The 24,252-nt window shown below is 38.6% G+C and overlaps 1 protein-coding gene across 1 annotated transcript in view; it reads left to right on the top strand.

The window, feature by feature from the left end:
- Window positions 1-24,252, top strand: part of Tinag (tubulointerstitial nephritis antigen) — a 102,416-nt gene that overhangs the window by 67,339 nt on the left and 10,825 nt on the right. The window contains exon 10 of the mRNA XM_036194040.1: window positions 18,953-18,998. Coding sequence (XP_036049933.1) covers window positions 18,953-18,998 — 46 coding nt within the window. The remainder of the gene's footprint in view (window positions 1-18,952; window positions 18,999-24,252) is intronic.

Raw genomic sequence — 24,252 nt, 5'->3', positions numbered from 1 at the left:
TTCCTGAATTTATTTCAGGAAGCTATTCATTTCCATTTTAAGGGCCTTCATGGTATTCATATAGTTGATTTTAAGGTATACTTCTTAGGTTCCAGCTATATTGGAATGTTCAGGGTCCACTGTGATAGGATAGCTGGGTTATAGTTGAGACATTTACCCTGGCTGCTGTTGACTGTTTTTACACTGGTGTCTTGGCATCTGGTTTCGGGTCATTATAGCTCTAGGTGCTGATTTCTGGGTTTGTCTTCATTGGGTGGATATTTTGTTCCTTGGTTTCTGTTTCCTCTCTGGATTTTCAGAGAGTGTGATGGCTGTGTGTTGTCTGTTTTACTGGCCTGCTTATCTGGTGTCCTCACAGGGAATGCTTATTGGTATTGGAAGCTGGATGCAGTGATACAGGGGGAGGGATGTCAGGAGGAGATGGTCTATTGGATCCACAGGATATGTGGTAGAAGTGAGGCCACATCTGGTGATCTGTTGAAGCTCTAGGGAGGAGACTAAGGGATTGGGTTTGGGGGAACAGAGAGAATGGAGAAGATTTCAAGACATTTTCTCATTTGAGATTTTCTCCTTCCAGCTAACAATATTTTGTGTCAAGTTGACATAACACTAGCCAGCACATAAAGATATTAGATTACATTGTATGGGCTTTTGGTCTTGAGCTTTCAACTGTGCTGTTAGCAGATATAGACAACATTTAAATAAATGAAGATAGATTTTTCTATTAAATTATATTTAGAAAAGGAGACATCTGGCCAGCTTAAGCCTGTCAACCATGGCTGGCCAACCCTTTGTGTGCACTATAGTCTTCAAGTCTTCTTCAAGTGCTTTTTATTCTAAGAAAATGTAAAGAGTAATTTCTATTCTTCATATTAAAAAACTAATGCTTTTCTTAAACCATCTTGTAGTAATATATTACATTGATTAATTGCCGTTGGTAGTAATAGATGACTTGGGACTTTGCTTTTCTTTCTCAATATATTTCTCATGATTGTGTGAATTTAACATATAGTGTCTCCATTTGTCAGATTGTAGACAGGCGGCTCTCTCATATTTATGACACTTCATTAGCTGGTTGTAACTTTCTGCCCATCTGCCTATGTTTATTGTTGCAGGCCAGTTTTCAGTTGATAGTATACTTGCATGCCCTTTCTTTCTTGATATAGTAGGATAAGAAAGATCTGTGAAATAGTTTATGAAAGCATTAACTTTCAGAAATCTATATCTGTTTTTCAAATCCACAGTAAAAATTGAACTGCTTGGCTGGATATAAGAACAAAAGTACTAATAGTAGGGTCAATGAATTCTGGTTTGATTTCTATTTTTCCCGAAGTGGCAAATGGAGCAGGGTACAGGGAGTAGCTTCATTTCTCCCTTCTCTTCCACAATCCATTGTCATTCATCTTTGATGCAATGTTAAGCGGCACTTTCTGCAAGCTCCCCGACATACTCTACACAGCTACCCTTGGTAGGTGAGTACATCTTCAAAAGTCAGCCTCCTAAGCACTTCTAGTAGAATATTCACAAGGAAACAAAAGCGTACATGGCTTTGCCTCATTCTCACTGCAGTTAGCTTTCAAATCTTTATGTAAAAGGAACAGAGAGTCTAACTGCTGTCTCAAGTCTAAAAGCAAATTACCATACCAAGAATAATTAAGTCATTGTTATTTACTCAAACTCCAACTGAGGGTTTCTTCACACTTGGACTCTAGCTTTCATATTCTAACACGAATGATTGAGGTTTCATGTGAACACCCATATTTCTTGCTGAAATGGGCTGTGCTGCATAGAAAATCTTTTATGGGTCCACCATTTGTGACCTTTGTCTTCATCTGTCTGGATCTCTATTCACTAGTACAAAATGAGTCTGCTTAGAAAACATGAATTTGAGTTCTCAGTGTAAGCCATTTGGGGACATGCCAGTGTCCCAGAAGTAGCAACTTTGGGATGCATTCTGACACTTTTGTCTAATGATTCTGTTACAAAGCAGAATCTACCATCAGTTAAAATAAGCTGGAGTGGGGGATCCTGCAATCCTAGCACTGGAGGGCTGAGACAGGGAGAGTGTCACATTCTAACATTAGCCTACCCAGCACAGTGACTTTCAGGAAGCCTGATCTATAGGTTGAGATTCAATCTAAAGCAATAATAAGGAAGTGGATGATTTATCTCAGTGGTAGAGCACTTGCCTATCGAGCACAAGGCCCTGGGTTTAGCACTCAGTTATGGGAAAAAAAGGGTGGGTGAAGAGGAGGGAAGGAATACAGAAAGACAGAAGAGAAAGAAAGAAAGAGAGAAAGGAAGGAAAAAGGGAAGGAAGGAAGAGAGGGAAGAAAGAAGGAAGGGAAGGAGGAAGGAAGGAAGGAAGGAAGGGAGGAAAGAAGGAAGGAAGGAAGGAAGGAAGGAAGGAAGAGAGGAAAGAAGGAAGGAAGGAAAGAAGGAAGGAAGGAAGGAAGGAAGGAAGGAAGGAAGGGAGGGAGGAAGGAAGGGAGGAAGGGAGGGAGGAAGGGAGGGAGGAAGGAAGGAAGAGAAAGGAAAAGAAAGGCTAAAAGTAGTCAGGCAAGTTGAAACAAAAATACTATAAACTGAAACTGGCTGGGAGCCATGGATCAGTCCCTCTGTACCACCCCACCCCCAGCCACCGAGAGAGAGAGAGAGAGAGAGAGAGAGAGAGAGAGAGACAGAGACACAGAGACACAGAGACACACAGAGAGAATAAATAAAAATTTTAAAAAGAATAATATAACTATTAACTTATTGTTACTTCAGATTTTTATATGAATTAGATTCCTAGGCAAATGTGGTTTTGATGTATGAATTAGAAACATTGTCTTTATAGCAAAATTTCTCATTGTGTAGAATTGCTTTTTCAGAATTTATCTTTTCAGGATAGTTAAGAATACTTAATCAACTTTCCAGGATCATTAAATATATTTGCTGTCTATAATCTTGAATTGCCATGTATTAAAGATTAATATGGACAGCCACCATCAACCACCAATACAGAGATCCCAACAGAAGATGTCTTAATTCTATAATTGTGATATTAGGCGATGGTAAAATATCCTAGTCATCAGGAAGACACAGCTGTGCAATACAAGGTGCTTCACAGGTAACATGTATAGTTCATATTTATCAATTTAACCTTGAAATCCCAGAGTGGATCTTGACTTTTTTTTTCGGCTCATGTAAATGAATCAACAAATTCCATCACTTTACCTCATCTGTATTCTTCATATTCCCATTGCCCATATTCCTTACAAGCAGAAAAATACTTACTCTCCAACTTGATAGTCACTTTTTGGTGTTACTGATATAGCTGTTAAAAATAATAAACAATTTATCTCCTATCAGAACTTAGTTATTTTCTGTTTGTCCTGTAAAATTTATATTTACTACTACTAGGCTTCTTCCTCTGGCATTTATCTCCACAGTAGTGTCAGAGCTGTCATTTCGGAGGACTATCTAGATCACACCATATCCCATGTAGGAATACTTCTTATCACTCACACTGTGTCAGTGTTGATTGACATGAATACTCTGGACAGTCTGTGTCAAAACTGGCTTTTCTAACATCATGTCCTGACATTTTCATTCTGCTTGGGGCCAAGTGCTGTTCTAGAATGAGCTGCAGTGGAGTTCAAGCACTGTCCTTAGGGCAGACCCAGGTGGGGACCAAGTGCTCTCCTTAGAGCAGGCCCAGATGGTGTTCAAGTAAAGCTTCTAGAACAGACAGACATGATATTAGCCCTCTTGTGCTTTTACATTTACTTACTGTGCCTCAATTTCTATACTCTGATTTCAACCTGAAGACTTTATGCTCACCTCAATGAAGGAAGTTGTCATTGCCCTCAACACACAGTTCATTTATCATCTGCAGCTTGTAGAAGTGCAAATAACACACTGTTATAAAAGGCTACAAATATAATTATAGTTGCTTATACTCTCATCTTTTTCTCCACTTCTACACTTACTTGAATGTCAGGTACTTTGGACAAAATAAAATAGTTCACTGGATGAAAATAGAACTTAATACATGAAGTGCAGAGGTAACACTCTTCTCCCTATTATTTTGATAAAAATAATTTTATTATTTAAGAATTTCATGTAATGTATTTTAATGATATTCACCACAAACCCCTCCATTAACTACTCTTAGATGTATCCCCATGCTCCAATCAACTATATGTCTTCTTTTTTTCTAATTTAACGACCCATCATCTCCAATTGGTGCTGTCTGGGTGTGGGGCCATGCACTGGAAACATTACATTGAGTGAGGTATCCTGGGTCTATGGCACATGGTTCTCACTCATATGTATGTCTTGGCATACATATTTAGATTTGTGTGTTTAACTTGGAGAAGTTCCAGGGTAGACAGAGAGCACTGAAGAGGAGAAAGTGGAAGATCTTAAGGGACAGGGATAGTAGAACACAGGCACTATGAATGGAGAGGGCAGTATGATGGAGAGGAGGCCTTGAGTGGGCAGAGGTATGGGTGCACAGGACAGGGTGGCTCAGGAAGGGGTAGCTAGCTCTCTGCTCTTTTAAGAAGTACTGGAGGAACACATCTCACTTTAGTAAAGTTATATGTAAATTTCTCTGGTTTACCATAACTGTTCTTGCACAATAATAATATGTGCTTCTAATTCCACCAAAATAAGAGAAAAAAATAAAATCTTGTTCAAATTTCTTATCCTAGCCCAATAATTTTACAAAAACATAGAATAGTATTTTGAGAAGTTTATTTTTGTTATTTAAAAATTCTACTCTAAAACCAGCATGATAACTATACAGTATATCTGTATTTAGAGAAACATGAGTAAAGATATTCATAGTCTCACAAATATAAAATGCTATAGAATTCTTTTATGGTTTTTGAATATCACACTCTGAAGGAAGTTCATAGAAAAGTCTTTCTAAAACTATTTACATTATACAAGAGTTGTGTTTCTAAAAAGTGAGCACATGTGGCTTGTAGGGAAGAAAAGTTTCAGTGGAGGGGATCAGAGAGGGCATTAGCAGGGAAATGGTTTTAAAGACATCTATAACTACCATTAGATTTCACAATTCAATAACGACTTTTTATTTCAAAATAGCTAAAGGAGAAGATTTAGAGTGTATTAATCTCACCACAAAGAAGTGATATATGTTTGAGGTGGTAGACTTGCTAATTACCTTGATGTAATTATTATGCAACGTAAGTATATCAATATAGCACATTGCCCTCCATACATATAGGAAATTATGTGTCAGTTTTAAAAAGTGAATATATAATATGAAGCCTGAGGGAGAATCTCAGTGACCATGGCACTGAATGAGAGCTGCCCAGAGTTTTTCTAAACCTGCATGTTCTGAAAGAGAGGAAGAAACTGCTCATTCTGAAAGGGAGAAGAAACTTCTAAGGAGTCCCAAATAATTAAAACAGTTTATTTTAATGATGTGGGTAAATTTCTGAAGGGCAATGTAAAGTCAAAATTAAGTATATTACTCTACGGGAAGAAAAATATTAATGCTAGGAGTGCTCCAGCTTGTCAAACTAAGTGTTTAATATTCCAGATAGCAAAGTTATGGGAAAATTTCACCAAAGGTCCTGGTGAACAAAGGTGCATAAATTATTCTTACAATGAAGGGATTGATTTTATTGGAAATGGAGGAGGAATAGTTAGGCTTACAGATAATATATATGCTGTAAAAGTCCTCACATCTTCAAAGACATTCACTGACTTACAAGAGGACATGTGTCAAAATGTATGTGTATTTCTTCAATTTTTCACCTGTTCTTAACATACATGACCACAATTCAGCAGCACACATGAATTAGGGGAAATGTTCTCCATCGATCAAGAAAGGAGTTTTCAATAATGAATAACGTAGGTTGTACCACTTACCTTTGTTTGACTAAACATTTTTTTAGCTTTTATTTTTTTATTTATTCATTTTTTAGATTTTTATTATTATTATATTTGTGTTTTAATTTTACACATCAGCCACGGGTTGCCCTGTCCTCCCCACTCCCGTCCCCACCCTCACCTTCCATCCATCCCCTCCCCTCCATTCCCAACTCCTCCAGGGCCAAGACTCCCCTGGGGATTCATTTAAACCTGGTGGATTCAGTACAGGCAGGTCCAGTCCCCTCCTTCCAGGCTGAGCAAAGTGTCCCTGTGTAAGCCCAAGGTTCCAAACAGCCAGCTCATGCACTAAGGACAGGTCTGGGTCCCACAGCTTGGATGCCTCCCAAACAGTTGAAGATATTCAGTTGTCTCACTTATCCAGAGGGCCTGATCCAGCTGGGGGCTCCACAGCCTTTGGTTCATAATTCATATGCTTCCATTCGTTTGGCTATTTGTCCCTGTGCTTTTTCCAATCTTGGGCTCAACAATTCATGCTCTTACAGTCCCTCCTCTTTCTTGACAATTGGACACTTGGAGCTCCACCTGGGGCCTTGGTGAGGATCTCTTCATCCACTTCCATCAGTTATTGGATGAGAGTTCCAGCACAACTCTTAGGGTGTTTGGCCATCTGATCACCAGACTAGGTCAGATCAGGCTTTCTCTCTACCATTGCCAGCTTAGGGAAGCAGGAGATCCCAGCTGGATCAAGAACAGGAAGGGAGAACAAGGAATAACAGACCATGATAAATGAAGACCACATGAGAACAGGAACAGGCAGAGTACTGGAGAGGTCCACTGAAATCCAAAATGATGACTAAACATTTTTAATCTCATGAATTTACCCTAACACCAGGTTCATTTGGTTCAAATTGGTGATTCTTAGTCTCTTAGACCATGGGACTATTAGGGAAATAGCCCTCAAGTCTGTTTCTTTATAACACTCTGCAACAATTCTACACCATATTAGATGACTATCTTAGATGCCTTCCAGAAAAGACCAGGAAGTGAAAGGACCACTGAGGGTCACTGTGTAAATGCTGGATTCAAGTCAGTCTTGCTTATTATTTGACCCAGAGACTATAGCATAGATTACCCAAGTGGTATCTGTGGTGTTCTCTCTGTGATGTTTTATTTCCATTTGAATTGTGCATAGAGGTGGATATTCTGTTAAAATATTCTCTTACAAGCCTCCTCCTCCCTAAAAATATTCAACTCAGCTACCATCCTTTATTTTCCCTCTCTTGTGTCTAGGCAGTTATGATTTATCTGTTTTGCTGTCCATTTTATGAATGTTTATCATAATCTCAATGTCAGCATCCTCTCTGTGTTTGAAATGATGATGATTTATTAGTTCCTTTATTATTTATTTATTCATTATTTAGTGTTAACAGAAATTGAAGCATAGGCCTCAGACACATTAGATAAATACTGTACCACTGAGCCACACCCTGGGATCTCATCTTACTTTCTAGCTTTAGACAGGGTCTCACCCAGTTGCCTGGGATTGACTTGAACATGTTTCTTTCCTGATATGCTTCCAGAATAGCTGTGATTCCAGCTATTTAAGACCCAGATATGAGTGTTATTTTAAATAAGCATACTAAAGTTATAATTAAAATGCTTCTTGAGAAGATATCTAGGGTAATTCCAGAATCTTTAGAATTATTTCTATATTTTCATTTCACTGAAAATATCCTTTTATCATTACAACAGAGTACATAAAAGCACAGTAAAAGATGTTGACAAGTGAACAGCTATAAAGACAAAAATATGTCTTAAAAGTCAGCAAACTAAGGCATTTTTAAACTTTCATTTTATTCAGGTTTACTAGAATAATGAAGAATTTGAACAATTAAATATCTTTTACCCTTTGTGGGCAAATGTCTTGTACGTGGGACTGTGACATTGTTGAATTTTAATTCCATTTGTCATCATGTGTTTTCATTTTCCCTAAAAATATCATGACGTATTTGAGAGTTCTGAGGGGTATGTTAAGTAGACTTATGAAAATCACAGTGTCTGTTTCCTGGTATAGTTTATTTTAAGTCTCATCTGTTTCCTCTATTAACTTCTTTATTCTTCTATGCTTCCTACCTAGATGCATCATAGTGCAAGGAATATATTATTGGTCACTTTGGGTTTGTAAACTACTTGAATGTTTTGAAATTGCTGTGTATAATATGCACAATTTTTTGGGGGAAGGAATAGTTCCTTTAGAAGTATTTTGATAATAAGTGTGTTGTACACGTTTTTCAAATCAACTTCTCACAATATTTGTTAGGATCTCAGACAGCAGGACTATATTTATGCTTATATAATCACAGAGATGAATAATTCTTTTGATTTAATCTTATATTTTATACTTTAAGTAAACAGCTAATGTGTCAGCCAGACAACATGAAAGGTAGTTTGCTAGCACACCAAAAGCATTCTGAAATTTTTAAGATGGCTATGATCAATGATCAGAAAATGAGTAATAGGATGTTTTTGTATATAGGATTGGGGAGGTTGCTCAGTAAATATAACACTTGTTGCACAAGCATGAAGACCCAAATTTAAATTCCCCAAACCCACAAAAAAGCCAGACCTCCTAGAAGAAGAGTCTGCAATCCTGGCAATCATAGATGGATATGAAATACAGAGAAACGAGATTCCCAGGATGCTCATGGGCAGTTATCCTGTAATTGTCTAGAGCAGTGGGGATAAGGGAGAAGAAGAGTACCAATATCTGAGATTGTCCTTTGGCTTGGACATACCACTGTTGTGCACACAAACATACATGCAAATGCACACAGATATATACAGACACATATACTCACAAAACACACAAACACTCACTTCTGATGTGATCTAGTACTTGAAATAGGCAATGGCCTTCTAATTATTTTTAGGCACTTATGATTGACAAGTGTTTCAACAATCAGTTGTAACACAGATTGCTAAATGGTCTTACTAATAAAATACCTGGATCCAAATATTGGGGTGAAAGCTGAAAGATCAGAGGAATAAAACAAGCCAGCCACAAGTTCTTATCCCTAGGAAATCCTCAGCCCAAGAGAGCCACTTCTGGTAAACTCATGCCTTATATACCTTTCGGTTCCCTGCCACCTCACCTCCTCTCTCTACCCGCTATATCACTTCCTTTTTCCACTCAGCTTTATCACTTCCTGTCTGTCTGTACAGACCTCCAGACCTCTATGGTTAACCAGTGCTGGGATTAAAATGCCTGGCTCTATTCCCAGTGTGGCTTTGAACTCATGGAGATCCAGATGAAGCTCTGCCTCCCAAATGCTAGGATTAAAGGCATGTGCTACCACTGCCTGACCTCTATGTTTAATATAGTGGCTGGCTTTGTCCTCTGATCCTCAGGCAAGCTTTATTTGTTAAAGCACAAATAAAATATCGCCATAATCAGTGGGTTTCGAAAAGAAGTGACAAACATGTAAAAGTAACTATAAAACTATGTAATGGCTTTGGGAATTGGACTCTTTCCTCTTGTTAACTTACATATTAAGTTGCCCAGAAATTTGGAACAATATATTCTTTTTTGTAGCACAGAAAAAAGGGAGATCATTAGTGCAGTTACCTCCCAACCTCAGAAAGGAAAGAGAGTTGGTCTTCAAATTTCTTAAGCTTTCTTATTACAGTATTGTTTCACATGATCATGACAAAGGATACAAATGTAGAGGAATATTCTAAGAATTCCACCCCCCCTCCAGAAGCTGAGGTGTGAAAATTCTCCAGGACAGATCAGAACAAACATCTATTTACCTGAGACAGAAAATCAATTACAGAACAAAATAATGTGTCCACTAAAGTCAAACTTTGTGAGCCAATGAGTTTATTAAGTGTTGTTCACATGGGTGTAGTTGAGTGGTTATTTATAGAAGCAGGCACAGCTCAGAGACAGCTGCATCACTGAAGGTGACAAATTATGGAAACTCCATCCCTGGAGGTCACTGTGTGACTTCCAGGCAACCTCCTAGGTCTGAGAGCCTCTTTTAGGCATCTCAGATGGTCAGTCATTTTTCCTCCAATGTTTTTTTTTTTATTTTATTTTACTGCTTCTATATTTGGGGGAGGGGCCTTGTTAATCTTAGTAGTTTCAGTAACTTTCTGAGACTTGTGAGTTGTTTGCTTCCTGAGTCTAATGAGTGTTCTTCCACCATCCTGGAAGAAATCTGTCAGTTAAGAGGAAATTATCCTACAGAAGAAGCCTCTCATCTTTGGGCAATAACTTTGTATTATGTTATAATTATTCTTTTAACCATTGAGTGCTATTTGTACAAAGGGATTGATTATAAAGTATTTGAACAATAAGTTTATATGTCTTTTGGAAAAGGTTGTTCTATAACATTTTGTCTTGATTTAGTATAAATGAACTCTGAGGATAAGATTGTGCTTGTTATGGAAATGTTAGTGTGATGTCAGAGGATAATACATTTTATTCTCACAGTCTATCAAATCTTATGAAAATGGAGGTCAAGGTGCTTCGTCCCATACAGTCCAGTGTTGTATAGGTTACTTTACAGCTGAGAGGTTATGCGTTTATATTAAAAAGGAGCATAAGATAAATGTGGTGGTTTAAGACTATAACTTTGGAGCTCAGGAAACAGAGGCAGGATTTCTACCATGTAAGTTGGTCTGCATAGTGAGTTTCTGGACCAAGCACATAGCAAAACCTTGTCTCACACAAAAAAGAAAGAAGAAATAGGAGAAATACAGTATGTTAAAGAATATGAGATTTGGATTCCTGGTTCAACTTTCCCTATGTATTATTCTAATCAGCCATTCATTATGCCATCAAATAGAAGGTATGTTTAATACCTACCTCAGGGGTTTAGTTAAGAGAAAAAAAACTCAATATATTGGAGGTCAGTTGCTTTAGGAACTGTTACATATAGATGGATTTATCTTTGGGCTGCCAAATCACAAATAATGACATGGAGACTTATTATTAATCATGAAAGCTCAGCTTTAGCTTAGGTTTGTTCCTAACTAGTTCCTCTAACTTAAGTTAACCCATATTTTTAAATCTACTTTTCATCACATGGCTCCATAACTCATCACTCCATACTTTCCATCCTGCTTCCTCTGTGCTGGCTGGGGACGCTCTCTTGTACTTAGATTTCTCCTCCTACTTCCTCTCTCTCTGCTCAGAAGTCCTGCCTATACCTCCTGCCTAGCTATTGGCTGTTCAGCTCTTTATTAAACCAATCATAGCAATATATCTTCATACAGTGTACAAATACCACACAACATTTCCCACTTTTGTTTAAATAAAAAGGGAAAGTTTAACTCTAAAATAGTAAAACTATATACAGTAAGAACAATTATCAGTAAGAATTATATTTACAGTGTCCAGTTTATCTGTATTTGGCAAATTCAGAGAAAATATTCCATTATCTATCCTATGTTGGTGAGTCAAAAGTTTTGTACCTAGTTTACTTTTTATCCTAACATGTATTACCAACTCAAAACTATCATTTTAGGCCTTAAAACATTTTTTAGATAAAAACTTAAGCATTTATGTATCTCAACTTTATATACTTTGTAATTTTTATGATTTTTTTCTGAATTTGGTAACAAGGAAAACTATAACTATCTAGCCTTTAACCTTAATCAAAGATCTGAGAAGGATATAGTATTACCTGATTAAACATAAAGTACAGAGTAAGAAATTTTCCAAACTAAGAAATAACAGAGACATCTGCCTGGACAGTCATCCAAGGTTTCTCTGCAACACTCAGGCATCCATCTTCAGCCTACAGGCCTTGAATATCTGATAGACTGTTCAGCAAAGCAGGAATTTTGAAGAACTGTCCTACCTTGCTTTAGCAAAGTTCAGCAGTCACTTCCTTTGTGTCCTGGTTGTCCAATTTGGACAGCCTCAGGTGATCAGGTGAAACAAGGACAGTTTTTCCCCCAAATAGCTAGCTTTGCCACATTTGATTCTTATAGATGACTAACTATTAACCTGTCTTTCTTTATTATTCCAAATAGCTTCCAAGGACTAGAACTTTACATTACATTTTTAAATGAGCTGCATAGGTACAATACCTTAAAGAAGAAATAGAAACATATAATAAATTATAACAAAAATAACCTTAAATTTGTATCAGTATACAAAAATCCATGTAAAATATTAGAGACTAGAGGTTGTTCAAATGTAGACTGAACAATACACCCTTTTATCCTGTCATTTCTATGCTATATCTGTAGCATAGATCTTAAAAGATCTTATTAATAAAATCAAACCTGGAGCTAGGTATTGGGGTGAATACTGGAAGATCAGGGAAAGAGAACAGGCCACAGCCACCACACCTTGCCAATTGCACAGCTGGTCTTATTTCCTCAGACTGGAAGCTTCTGTGTCCTTATCCAAATGGATCTCAGCTGAATTGCTGCTAAAAGCCTAAAAGCTTAACCAGGCTAGTTCCTGGTTTTCATGCCTTATATACCTTTCTGCTTTCTGCCATCACTTCCTGGGGTTAAAGGCATGAGTCACCCTGCCTGGCTGTTTCCAGTGTGGCTTTTAACTTACAGAGATCTGGATGGATCTCTGCTTCCCAAGTGAAAGGATTAAAAGTGTGTGTATGCCACTGTTTTCTGGTCTCTATGTCTATCTAGTGGCTGTTCTATTCTCTGACCCCAGATATGTTTATTAGGATGCACAATATATTGGGGGACATAATATATCGCCACATACACCTCCCCCTTTTCCCTTCAGAAATAGACCCCTGAATCTAATGTTCTTCATTCAGCATTTTCTCTTGACCATGATTGATAACTTGTGACCAGTCTTCCTAAACAATGACAAACATAGCCATAATCATATGACCAGTAACACCCACCCCACATCTTTGGAATGTGGGTGTCATTTTCTGTAGACTGTTTCATGTTGTCTGGGGGTGATGGCATCTTTAGGAGACCCTGAGAAAGTTGGGATAATGGTCAAGTCCTGGGAGAGATAGCAGTATTATTTTTTGTTTAGTGTCTGTGTGATAGGGAAATGTAGAGGATATCTGAAGTTTTGGCAGGATAGTCTGTGAGACTGGACCATCTCAGCTAACAGCTTTGAAGTTGGTCTGGATGTAGAATTTTGAGGTAATAGAGGCATTCTGAGAGGCTGGATCACCCAGGCTACCTGTTTATACTGGTGCTTTTTTTTTTTTTTTAAAAAAAAAAAAAACAACATAAACCTTTAAAGGTAACACACACACACACACACACACACACACACACACACACACACACACACACGTGTGTGTGTGTGTGTGTGTGTGTGTGTGTGTGCTTTAAGACAAGTATGGAATGTGAAGCATGCACAAGTCAGTTAAAGATGTTTTTCTTTTATGTTTGAGCAGATAAAAGACATCTGTTAAATTTATGTTTGTTTGGACTGAATAACTAAACCTCTATCCATGCCATGTGAAAGGATGACTTGTAATAATGTTATGAGGACTCTGTAGCCAACAAGATTTATCATATCTCATCCAGTCTCAGAGCTGTTCCCATAGTAGAGAGATCAACATACATGTCAGCTGTCCTGTAGTCTTTCTTGGTTTCTTTTTTCATGTCTGTAGCCAAGATTTTTAGGAGGTCTCCCCAAATCAAATCTGATCTTCATTAATTTGGAAGTGAACCATAACTTTCTGTTTCCTGTAGAAACGAAAGCATAACCTCTCCCCCAATTGAACATATTTCCTGACTTCCGTTTTAAAGTTAAGACATTCTTAAAATATATAGGTTGCTTTAATTAAGCAGTTTCCATAATCTGGTGTCTCTCAGCAGCTATTGATTTTTTTATTGACATTAGCATTTAAAAGATTCAAATAAGGGGGCTGGAGGGATGGCTCAAAGGTTAAGAGCACCGACTGCTCTTTAAGAGGTCCTGAGTTCAATTCCCAGCAACCACATGGTGGCTCACAACCATCTGTAATGAGAACTGATGCCCTCTTCTGTATACATAATAAATAAATATATCTTTAAAAAAATTCAAATAAAAAAAATTCACCATACACGTTCCAGACACCCTGTGTATTTCCCATCTTTATGTGGTTCATTCTGTTTATATTACTTTAGTTTTTCTTTAAAGACTTTATTATTTTTAAACTATTTTTTCTATGACTGTCTACACTAATTTTCTTATCTTTCTTTAGCATCTAAGCACATTATAAAACATACTGTATCTTTTTAGAGGTTTTTCTGTGTCTGGACCTGACTTTACTAAGGGTCTGTAGCATTCTCTGACAATGTGAGACAAATCTCAAACTGTCATGTCAGCCACTGCATAGCTCAGCTTAGGGCATGGCACTGATGTATAGCACTGGCAGCTGCCTCAAGCTTGCAGACAAAGGCCAGTAGCTGCACCTCTGTATGCCAAACACTGACCCATCTGAGAGACTGCAGGACTTGGAAGCTCCATCTGGATTCTTGTTTAGAACTTTTTTTTAGCATTCTTAGGCCCTATGTTGGAACATTTGAGCCTCCACATTGGATGTCATATGTAAATGTTGTGTGGTATTTGTACACTATGTGAAGATATATTGTTGTGATTGGTTTAATAAAGAGCTGAACAGCCAATAGCTAGGCAGGAGGTATAGGCAGCACTTCTGAGCAGTGAGAGAGGAAGTAGGAGGAGAAATCAAGGTGCAAGAGAGAGTCCCAACCCAGCACAGAGGAAGCAGGATGGAAAGTATGGAGTGATGAGTTATGAAGCCATGTGATGAAAAGTAGATTTAAAAATATGGGTTAATTTAAGTTACAGGAACTAGTTAGGAACAAACCTAAGCTAAAGCTGAGCTTTCATGATTAATAATAAGTCTCCATGTCATTATTTGTGATCTGGCAGCCCAAAGAAAAATCCATCTACATATGGCACTCAACATGAGGCACCAGATATAACATTTACCTAAATTGTTGCAGCATTAATAAGAAACAAACACAGGAGTCAGAAACTGAGGTAAAAACCTATTGGTGAAATTATTAAGGCCGCTCCACATAGTTAAAAGGGAGGTTTATTTTGTGGGGTACTTACAAATGAGGGGGTAGGTTACAGGGTCTGGCAAGGGTATAGTGCAGTCCGGCCGTGTTCTCTGGAGAACTCTGCTCAGTCTACCTCCAGCGTCCAGAGTCTGGGAACCAAGAGAGTGACCTCTTCCCAATCCTTGCTCATCTGCTTCCTCCTCCGCCCTGCCTTGTGGGCGTGACCATTACCGAAGCCTCAATGGGGGTTGGAACTTCAGGCCAATGCTGGGATGGCTATCCACTACAAAAACCTGATAAATCTAAGGAACAGTGGTAGGGCAATTTGCTGACCCTGCTGTCCATTTTTTCATGTCGAAAAGACCCAGAAATCTCCCCCTAGTCCCTTCTTCTCTCTCCTGTCCTTCTCTATTCAGCTTCTTCAGTCTTCCAACAACTCTATGGCTACTTCCATTCAGCCAATAACTGCCTCCATCTTCCTTCATTCAAGGTGGCTTTATTGGAAGAGCAAGGTGGCAGTGTGAACAGTTCTCCTGCAACAGTCATGTGCTATTTGGCATCTAGAACTCAGTTTCTACCTGTGTACACATATATACAGAGATAGGAAATTTGGCAGTTCGCTAGATTTTATATATATACAAACTCTCTACCTATAGCAATTATTTATATTTACAATATGCTTTGCATCAATAGTCTTGGAGATTTTTTTTTATTATATTTGTGTTTTAATTTTACACATCAGCCATGGGTTCCCCTGTCCTCCCCGCTCCCACCCCCAACTTCTCCCCAGCCCCTCCCCTTGGTTCCTATCTCCTGCAGGGCCAAGACTCCCCTGGGATTCATTTAAACCTGATGGATTCAGTATAGGCAGGTCCAGTCCCCTCTTTCCAGGCTGAGCAAAGTGTCCCTGTGTAAGCCCAAGGTTCCAAACAGCCAGCTCATGCACTAAGGATAGGTCTGGGTCCCACAGCCTGGATGCCTCCCAAACAGTTGAAGCTATTCAGTTGTCTCACTTATCCAGAGGGCCTGATCCAGCTGGGGGCTCCACAGCCTTGCTTCATAATTCATGTGCTTCCATTTGTTTGGCTATTTGTCCCTGTGCTTTTTCCAGTCTTGGTCTCAACAATTCATGCTCTTACAGTCCCTCCTCTTTCTTGACAATTGGACTCCTGGAACTTCACTTGGGGCCTGGCCGAGGATCTCTGCATCCACTTCCATCAGTTATTGGATGAGAGTTCCAGCATGACTGTTAGGGTGTTTGGCCATCTGATCACCAGACTAGGTCAGATCAGGCTTTCTTTCGACCATTGCCAGCAGTCTACAGAGGATGTATCATTGTGGATTTCTGGGGACCTCTCCAGCACTCTGCCTATTCCTGTTCTCATGTGGTCATCATTTATCATGGTCTGTTATTCCTTGTTCTCCCTTTCTGTTCTTGATCCAGCTGGGATCTCCTGCTCTCCTAAGCTTTCTTTCCCTCAAACCTTGCTCTTCATTACTCCCACTGTCATCCATGTTGTTCATGTAGATCTCATCCATTTCCTCTGTCATTAGGCGATCCCTGTGTCTTTCCTAGGGTCCCATTTTCTAGGTAGCCTCCCTGGAGTTGTGTAGCAGTCTGGTCATCTTTATTTTATATCTAGTTTCCTCCTATGAGTGAGTACATACCATGTTTGTATTTCTGAGTCTGGATTACCTCACTCAGGATGATTTTTTCTAGATCCATCCATTTGCCTGCAAACCTCATGATGTCATTGTTTTTCTCTGCTGAGTACTACTCCATTGTTTATATGTACCATATTTTCTTTATCCATTCTTCAGTTGAAGGGCATCTAGGTTGTTTCCAGGTTCTGGCTATTACAAACAATGCTGCTATGAACATAGTTGGGCAAATGCCCTTGTGGTATATTGAGCATTCCTTGAGTATAAGCCCAAGAGTAGTATATCTGGGTCTTAGGGGAGATGGATTCCCAATTTTCTAAGGAAGTGCCATATTGATTTCCAAAGTGGTTGTACAAGCTTGCATTCCCACCAGCAGTGAAGGAGAGTTCCCTTTGCTCCACATCCTCTCTAGCATAAGCTGTCTTCTGTGTTTTTGATCTTAGCCATTCTGACAGGTATAAGGTGGTATCTCAGAGTCATTTTGATTTGCATTTCCCAGATAATTAGGGATGTTGAGCAATTCCTTAAATGTCCTTCAGCCATTTGAACTTCCTCTGTTGAGAATTCTCTGTTTAGTTCTATAGCCCATTTCTTAATTGGACTGTTGGACATTTTGATGTCTAATTTCTTGAGTTCTTTATATATTCTGGATATCAGCCCTCTGTCAGATGTGGGATTGGTGAAGACCTTTTCCCATTCTGTAGGCTGTTGCTTTGTTTTGTTGACTGTGTCCATTGCTCTACAAAAGCTTCTCAGTTTCAGCAGATTCTATTGATTGATTGTTTCTCTCAGTGTCTGTGCTACTGGTTATATTTAGAAAGTGATCTCCAGTGCCAATACATTCAAGACTACTTCCTACTTTCTCTTCTATCAGGTTCAGAGTAACTGGATTTATGTTGAGGTCTTTTTTTCCGCTTGGACTTAAGTTTTGTGCACGGTGACAGATATGGATCTATTTGCAGCCTTCTACACATTGACATCCAGTTATGCCAGCAAAATTTGCTGAAGATGCTTTCTTTTTTTCCATTGTACATTTTTGGCTTCTTTGTCAAAAATTATATGTTCTTAGGTGTGTGGGTTAATGTCAGGGCTTGAGTTCGAGGATTGTAATGCCTCCAGAGGTTGTTTTATTGTACAGGATTATTTTGGCTATCCTGGGTTTTTTGTTTTTCCATATGAAGTTGAGTATTATTCTTTCCAGATCTGTGAAGAATTGTGTTGGTAATTTGATGGGGATTGCATTAAATTGCTTTTGGTAAGATCGCCATTTTTACTATGTTAATCCTGCCTATCCATGAGCATGGGAGATCTTTCCATTTTCTGACATCTTCTTCAATTTCTTTTTTCAGGGTCTAAAGTTCTTGTCATATAGGTCCTTCACATGCTTAATTAGAGTAATCCCAAGATATTTTATATCATTTGTGGCTATTGTAAAGGGTAATGTATCTCTGATTTCCTTCTCAGCCTGTTTGTCTATTGTATATAGGAGGGCTACTGATTTTTTGAGTTTATCTTATATCCTGTTATGTCTATCTATCTATCTATCTATCTATCTATCTATCTATCTATCTATCTCTATACATATATATATATGTATATATATATATATATATATATACATATATATACAAACTATAGCAATTATTTATATTTACATTATACTTTGCATCAATAGTCTTGGAGATGTTTTAGATTCTTTCATTTATGGTAGATATTTAGCAAGCCATATGAAAATATGGGAGCTAACTTTAAAACTCCTGGACCTTTTGCTAAAATTCCTTCTGAGTGTGAGATGTAAGCATTGTCTACCCTTTATCCCAATGTTCCAATTACAAATTGAGGCACCATTCCATAAAAGTTCATTCTTGGGAACTGATGAATTTATTGGGTGAGGGGTTACTAACAAGATAATAGGCACTCAACTCCCAACCTCCTGTACCTGGAAAACCTTACCCAGCAGGAATGATGGTGTCTCTGTGCTTCATAGATGGAACCACTGCTTTTGTACACACACACACACACACAGGAGTGTGGGAGAGAGAGAGAGAGAGAGAGAGAGAGAGAGAGAGAGAGAGAGAGAGAGAGAATCTCTTAGTCCACATGCAAATAGGATCAACTTTTTCATGGGGCCTCAGTTGACTGTCTCAAGATGGCCATTGCTTGTCTCAGAGGCCAGTCACTCATGATATGGTGTCTGTCTTTTGGTAAATAAGTTTCCTTTTATGCTACTTGGATAAAGGTGACTCTGTATTGTTCATGTAAATAATGTTATAGTGAAGAAGAAAGCTATACTATCAAATTTCTGTGTTGTAAAGCACATTGGAACATGGAAAATACAAGAGTGTCAGCAAAACTAATGTTCTCAAGGTACAATCAAATGTCTGAACTAATTAATCATTGTTATTTGTAGGTGGGGCACACTGAGAGGAGCACAAGGGAAGAAAGAAAAATTTTGGGTATGTAAAAGCTTTTCAATAGAATTCCTACTGTGGAGTGAAAACCAGCCCCTCTTTTCTCAGCTTCATATTATGTAATCATATCCTGTAATGTTTTTCACACATTGGTGTTTTCTTCAGCACAAAGCTAATTATAACAGTTTGTATTGTAATAATAGTTTTCTTCAAGTCCAGTGTGTTCAAATTGTAAAAGGAGAATTTGTTTTTATTTCTTTCAAATTGAGGATCAATAGTACAAGTATTTATTTTACCATCTAGATTAAAATAATGCCTATACTTATACTACATAAATGTCAATCAAATTGAGGCCTTTCCTATCTTAATATGATGCAAATACTATGTGCTATAATATACACATACATCTTTCATAGAACTTCAGTGGGGTTTTTTTTCCAATTTTAATATTTATATGTATCTTCACTGGGAAAGAGTTAGCATCTAATCTCAAAAGTAACATGGTACTTTACCAATTCTGTTGGTGGGTGTCTATTATCTTGGCACTTAGATAGCTGAGACAGGAGGATTGGAAGTTCATGGTATCCTTGGATACATAGTGAATTAAAACTCCAGCTCAGGTTAGAAAACTACTTCCAAAATAACATACCCTAATAAGATACAGGTAAGGTTGGAACATATTGATGAATGCAGCTGATTATCCTGAGTCTTATTTTTAAGTTTTAAAAATTACATTGTTATTTATTTATTTTGTGAGCATGTATTCGTATGTACAGGTATGAATCATCCGCATTAAGGAAGTGGACTTCAGAGGATAACTTGCAGAAGTAAATTTTCTCATTCAACTATTATTGCCAAACAAGCCAAACTCACTCAGATTATCAGGGTTATCAGCAAGTGGCTTTATCCACAGAAGCAGCACACACACACACACACACACACACACACACACACACACACACAAATACACACACACACACACACACACACAAATACACACACACACACACACACACACTTAAACATGGAGAGGGAGAGAGAGAGAGAGAGAGGGAGGGAGGGAGACACACACACACACACACACACACACACACACACAGAGAGAGAGAGAGAGAGAGAGAGAGAGAGAGAGAGTTTTAGTTACTTTTCTGTTTTTATGTTAAAACACTATGTCCAAAGCAACATATGAAAGAAAGCACATAATTATGGTCATAGTGTTAGAATCATGACTCTCCTGATGTGGAAAATGGTAGCAGGTGTTCAGCTGATGTAGTGGCTGAGAGATCACACATTGAGACTCAACTACGTGGCAGGGAGAGAGACTGGAAATAATAGTTCAAGTCTTCTGAAACCTCAAAGTCCTTTACAAATGACACATCTCATTAAATATGGCCATACTTCCTAAACCTTCCCAAACATTTCTACAAACATATGAGCCAATCAGGGCCATCTTCATTCAACTACCACTCCCTGGCCCCCATCAATTGTGGCCAAATCATAATGCAAAATGCATTATGATTTAGTCCCACTTCAAAGTCCCCCATAGTCTTTCACACTCTAACACAGTTTGAAAGTCCAAAGTTACTCCTGAGACTCAAAGCAGTCTCTAAATGCAACTCTGTGTAAAATCAAAAGGTCAAATTACATACTTCCAACATATAATGACAGAGAACATATCATTCTAGGAGGGGAATAAGGACATAGTAAAGAAATACTGGACCAAAACAAAACCAAATCCCAGTGGGAGAAAAGTCCAAATTCTGTAGCTCTATGTCTGATATCAAAGGACTCTACCCTTCCAGTTTTACAATATACTTCTCTCTCTTGGGCTGGTTCCACTCCTTGTCTGAAACTCTCCTTGGCAGATGTCTCAAGGATCTGGCATCTACAAAATGTTGGGGTCTCCAATCATTCCAATTTATACTTCACTCAATAGCCTTTTAGGGCCTCCATGCAAGGACTCGCCTGCCAGACACCTGACCTCAGTAGTTTTCCATAACTGTTAAGAAAGATGTCTGTAGTTAGAGTTTTTCTGTCTGGCCCAGTCAGGACAAATCTCTCTTACCCGCCAGTCCCACAGTCGCTCAGACCCAACCAAGAAAGCACACAGAAACTGACATTGCTTACAAACGGTATGGCTGTGGCAGGCTTTTTGTTATCTACTTCTCCTATCTTAAATTAACCCATTTCTGTTAGTCTATATTTTGCCACATGGCTTGTGGTTTACCAGTGTCTTTACATGTTGCTTTTCATGGCGGTGGCTGGCAGTGTCCCTCTCCAACCTTCTACTTCCCAGAATTCTCTTCTCTCTTGTCCCACCTATACTTCCTGCCTGGCCACTGGCCAATCAGAACTTTATTTACACAGAGCGCTATCCACAGCACTTCCCCTTTTCTTTTTTTTTTTTAAGGAAGGTTTTAACTTTTACTTAGTACAATTACATATAACAAAACAATTATCAAGCAAGAATTATAGTTACAATATGAAAGAAGGTATCCTATCTATCTTATATTTGTGAGTCCAAGGTTTTATATCTAACTTATCTTTTATCATAACTGAGAAAATTATAACTATCTAGTTTTCAACCACATCAAAGACCTCAGAAGGATATAATATTACCTGAGAACCGGGAGAAGGATGCAAGCATTTTTCGGGAGTCTTGCAAGAGTAGACAGAGACAGCTGGCAGCCTGGACAGTCACCTAATGTTCCTTTGTAAAGTTGGGGCATCTGTTTTCAGCCCACAGGGCTAGAGTCTCTTGGTCACTTCTCTCAGTGTCCTGTAGAATGTCTGGCATTTTCCTCTGTGAAGCAGGAACCTGAAGGACCATTCTGTCAAGCAAAGTTTACTGGTCACCTTTCTATGGGTCCTGCATGTCCAGTCGATCAAGCAGTCCAGGCAAGAACAGTTTCTTGCCCAAATGGCTATTTTTGCCAAGGTGAAGATAAGATATGAAGTGTCTTCAATGCCCATCATTGTCTCTGAAGTAAATCGGTGTTGCCAGGAGCAGACATGTCTCACTGTCCAGAAAGTCTAAATTTTAAAAACATTTTAAATGCCATATTCTGAAGGTCTTTGAAGTATTTGAAGATTACCTATCTATCTGAAATATCTCTGTGTATACCTAGAAGACTTAACTAACATGGCTACAAGTATGATTATCCTAGATGATTAATTATTAATCTATTTTTAATTATCCATTACAATTTTAAATGAGCTATACAAACATAATACCTTAAACAAGAGTAGAAATATATACATAGTATAACAAAATTAACTAAGTTTGTATCAATAGACTAAAATCTATACCAATGTAAAACATTTTAAACAAGTTGTTGCTCTTTAGAAGTAAGTTCCTTAATCTACCCTTTCATCCTATTATATCTGTATCATATCCCCCTTTCTTCTTTAGAAAGAGATCTCATTTATAATCAACCTGCCTTAAAGAAAAATATTGGTTTTTCTCTGTCCCACACCAGAGGGCTCTTCTGATTTGGGACACAAGAATCTCTTAACCATTTCTTTTAGCAATATGTCTGGGTTTAGAGAAGGAGTGCGCCAATTCCATCTCCAAAGCCAGCTTGATAATTTTGGGAATGTGGGCATAGTTTTTCTTACTACTTCCTGCTGGAAGGGGGCGCTGTATCTTATGGGGACACAAAGAAAATTTTAGAATTATGGAGTAGTCCATTAGGGTGAACCTCTGAGCCAGTTGCCTTGAAACCATTCTGGATGTTGGATCATCTGGGCCATGGTGTCATTGGAGACCTTTCAGGTGGTCTTGGCTGATCAAACTTGATGTATCTTAATCTGGAACGAATCCACAGCCTCTGGCTTTCTGTAGAAACAAAAGCAGAGACTCTTTTCCAAAGCAACATATTCTTATATCCAAATTTTGAAGTCAAGGTACCTTTAAAATTCACATATTTGTTTAACTCAACAGCTTTTACGATCAAATCTTTTTTTGTAGTTAAAAATCCCAAAGACAACATAAACCAGATTCTCTGTGTAATATCCATCTTTGTAAGACTGAAATGCCGCTGTTGCTGCTGACTCCGCCCACCTCAGCTTTCCAACATGGCGGTGGTACAGTTTACTGTCAGCTCTGGGTCTGGAGCCATGTGTACCATCAACTATCAGAAGCAGTTCTGTCAAAGCAGTGCATAGCCCAGAAACCTTTTTGTTTGTTTGTTTTTTGTTTTTTGAACTAGCAAAGGCTAAATCCACCATGCAGCAGAGTGAAGTGCTGCTTGTAGATTCCTCATTCCTGCCACACTGCAGGTCAGACACACACACACCAGGAACCCGCCATAGTAGCTCAAACCGGCAGGCTGCCGCTAACTTGAGAGAGACAACTAGGAAGCTGTTTTTAGCTCTGTTTTAGAATCTTTTTTCTCAGGTTTTAGGTGGAAACTCTTACCAACACGTTGGGCGCCATTTGTAGTTAGAGTTTTTCTGTCTGGCCCAGTCAGGACAAATCTCTCTTACCCGCCAGTCCCACAGTCGCTCAGACCCAACCAAGAAAGCACACAGAAACTTACATTGCTTACAAACTGTATGGCTGTGGCAGGCTTTTTGTTATCTACTTCTCCTATCTTAAATTAACCCATTTCTGTTAGTCTATATTTTGCCACATGGCTTGTGGCTTACCAGTGTCTTTACATGTTGCTTTTCATGGCGGCGGCTGGCAGTGTCCCTCTCCAACCTTCTACTTCCCAGAATTCTCTTCTCTCTTGTCCCACCTATACTTCCTGCCTGGCCTCTGGCCAATCAGAACTTTATTTACACAGAGCGCTATCCACAGCAGATGTCACTACCCTTTACCCATAAATCTTTCATGATCCTAAAGCCAGAACTGCACTGGCGGTATTGCCAATTTTGACTACCTTCTTGGGATGGAGCTTTGAACTTTTGAGGTGCAGAAAATTCTTCAGACCTTTACTTTTTGCAAGTTGGAAGCTTATCTGGGTGGGGTCTTGCCTTGAGGTCACTCCTCACTTTATTCCATTTTGGAATGTGTCTTTCTTCTCATCTCTCCAGCATAAGCCTTGGCTCCAACATTAAACATTAAATTTCCCGGTGTTTTTTTTTTTACTTTAACCTGTATATATCCACTCTCCCACCCTCTTCTTGTGTGTGTGTGTGTGTGTGTGTGTGTGTGTGTGTGTGTGTGTATGTGTGTGTGTGTGTGTGTATGTGTGTGTGTGTTGCCCTGATTTCTCTTAATATTAGTCTCTCTTGAGATACCCTCCACCAAGGAAATTAGGCTAATATTTCATTTTTGCTTCAGGAAGATTCT

Source organism: Onychomys torridus, chromosome 7 (assembly GCF_903995425.1).
Source record: "Onychomys torridus chromosome 7, mOncTor1.1, whole genome shotgun sequence".
NCBI lineage: Eukaryota > Metazoa > Chordata > Mammalia > Rodentia > Cricetidae > Onychomys > Onychomys torridus.
Note: the sequence above shows the minus strand (reverse complement) of the source record. Positions and strands in the feature narration are given on the sequence as shown.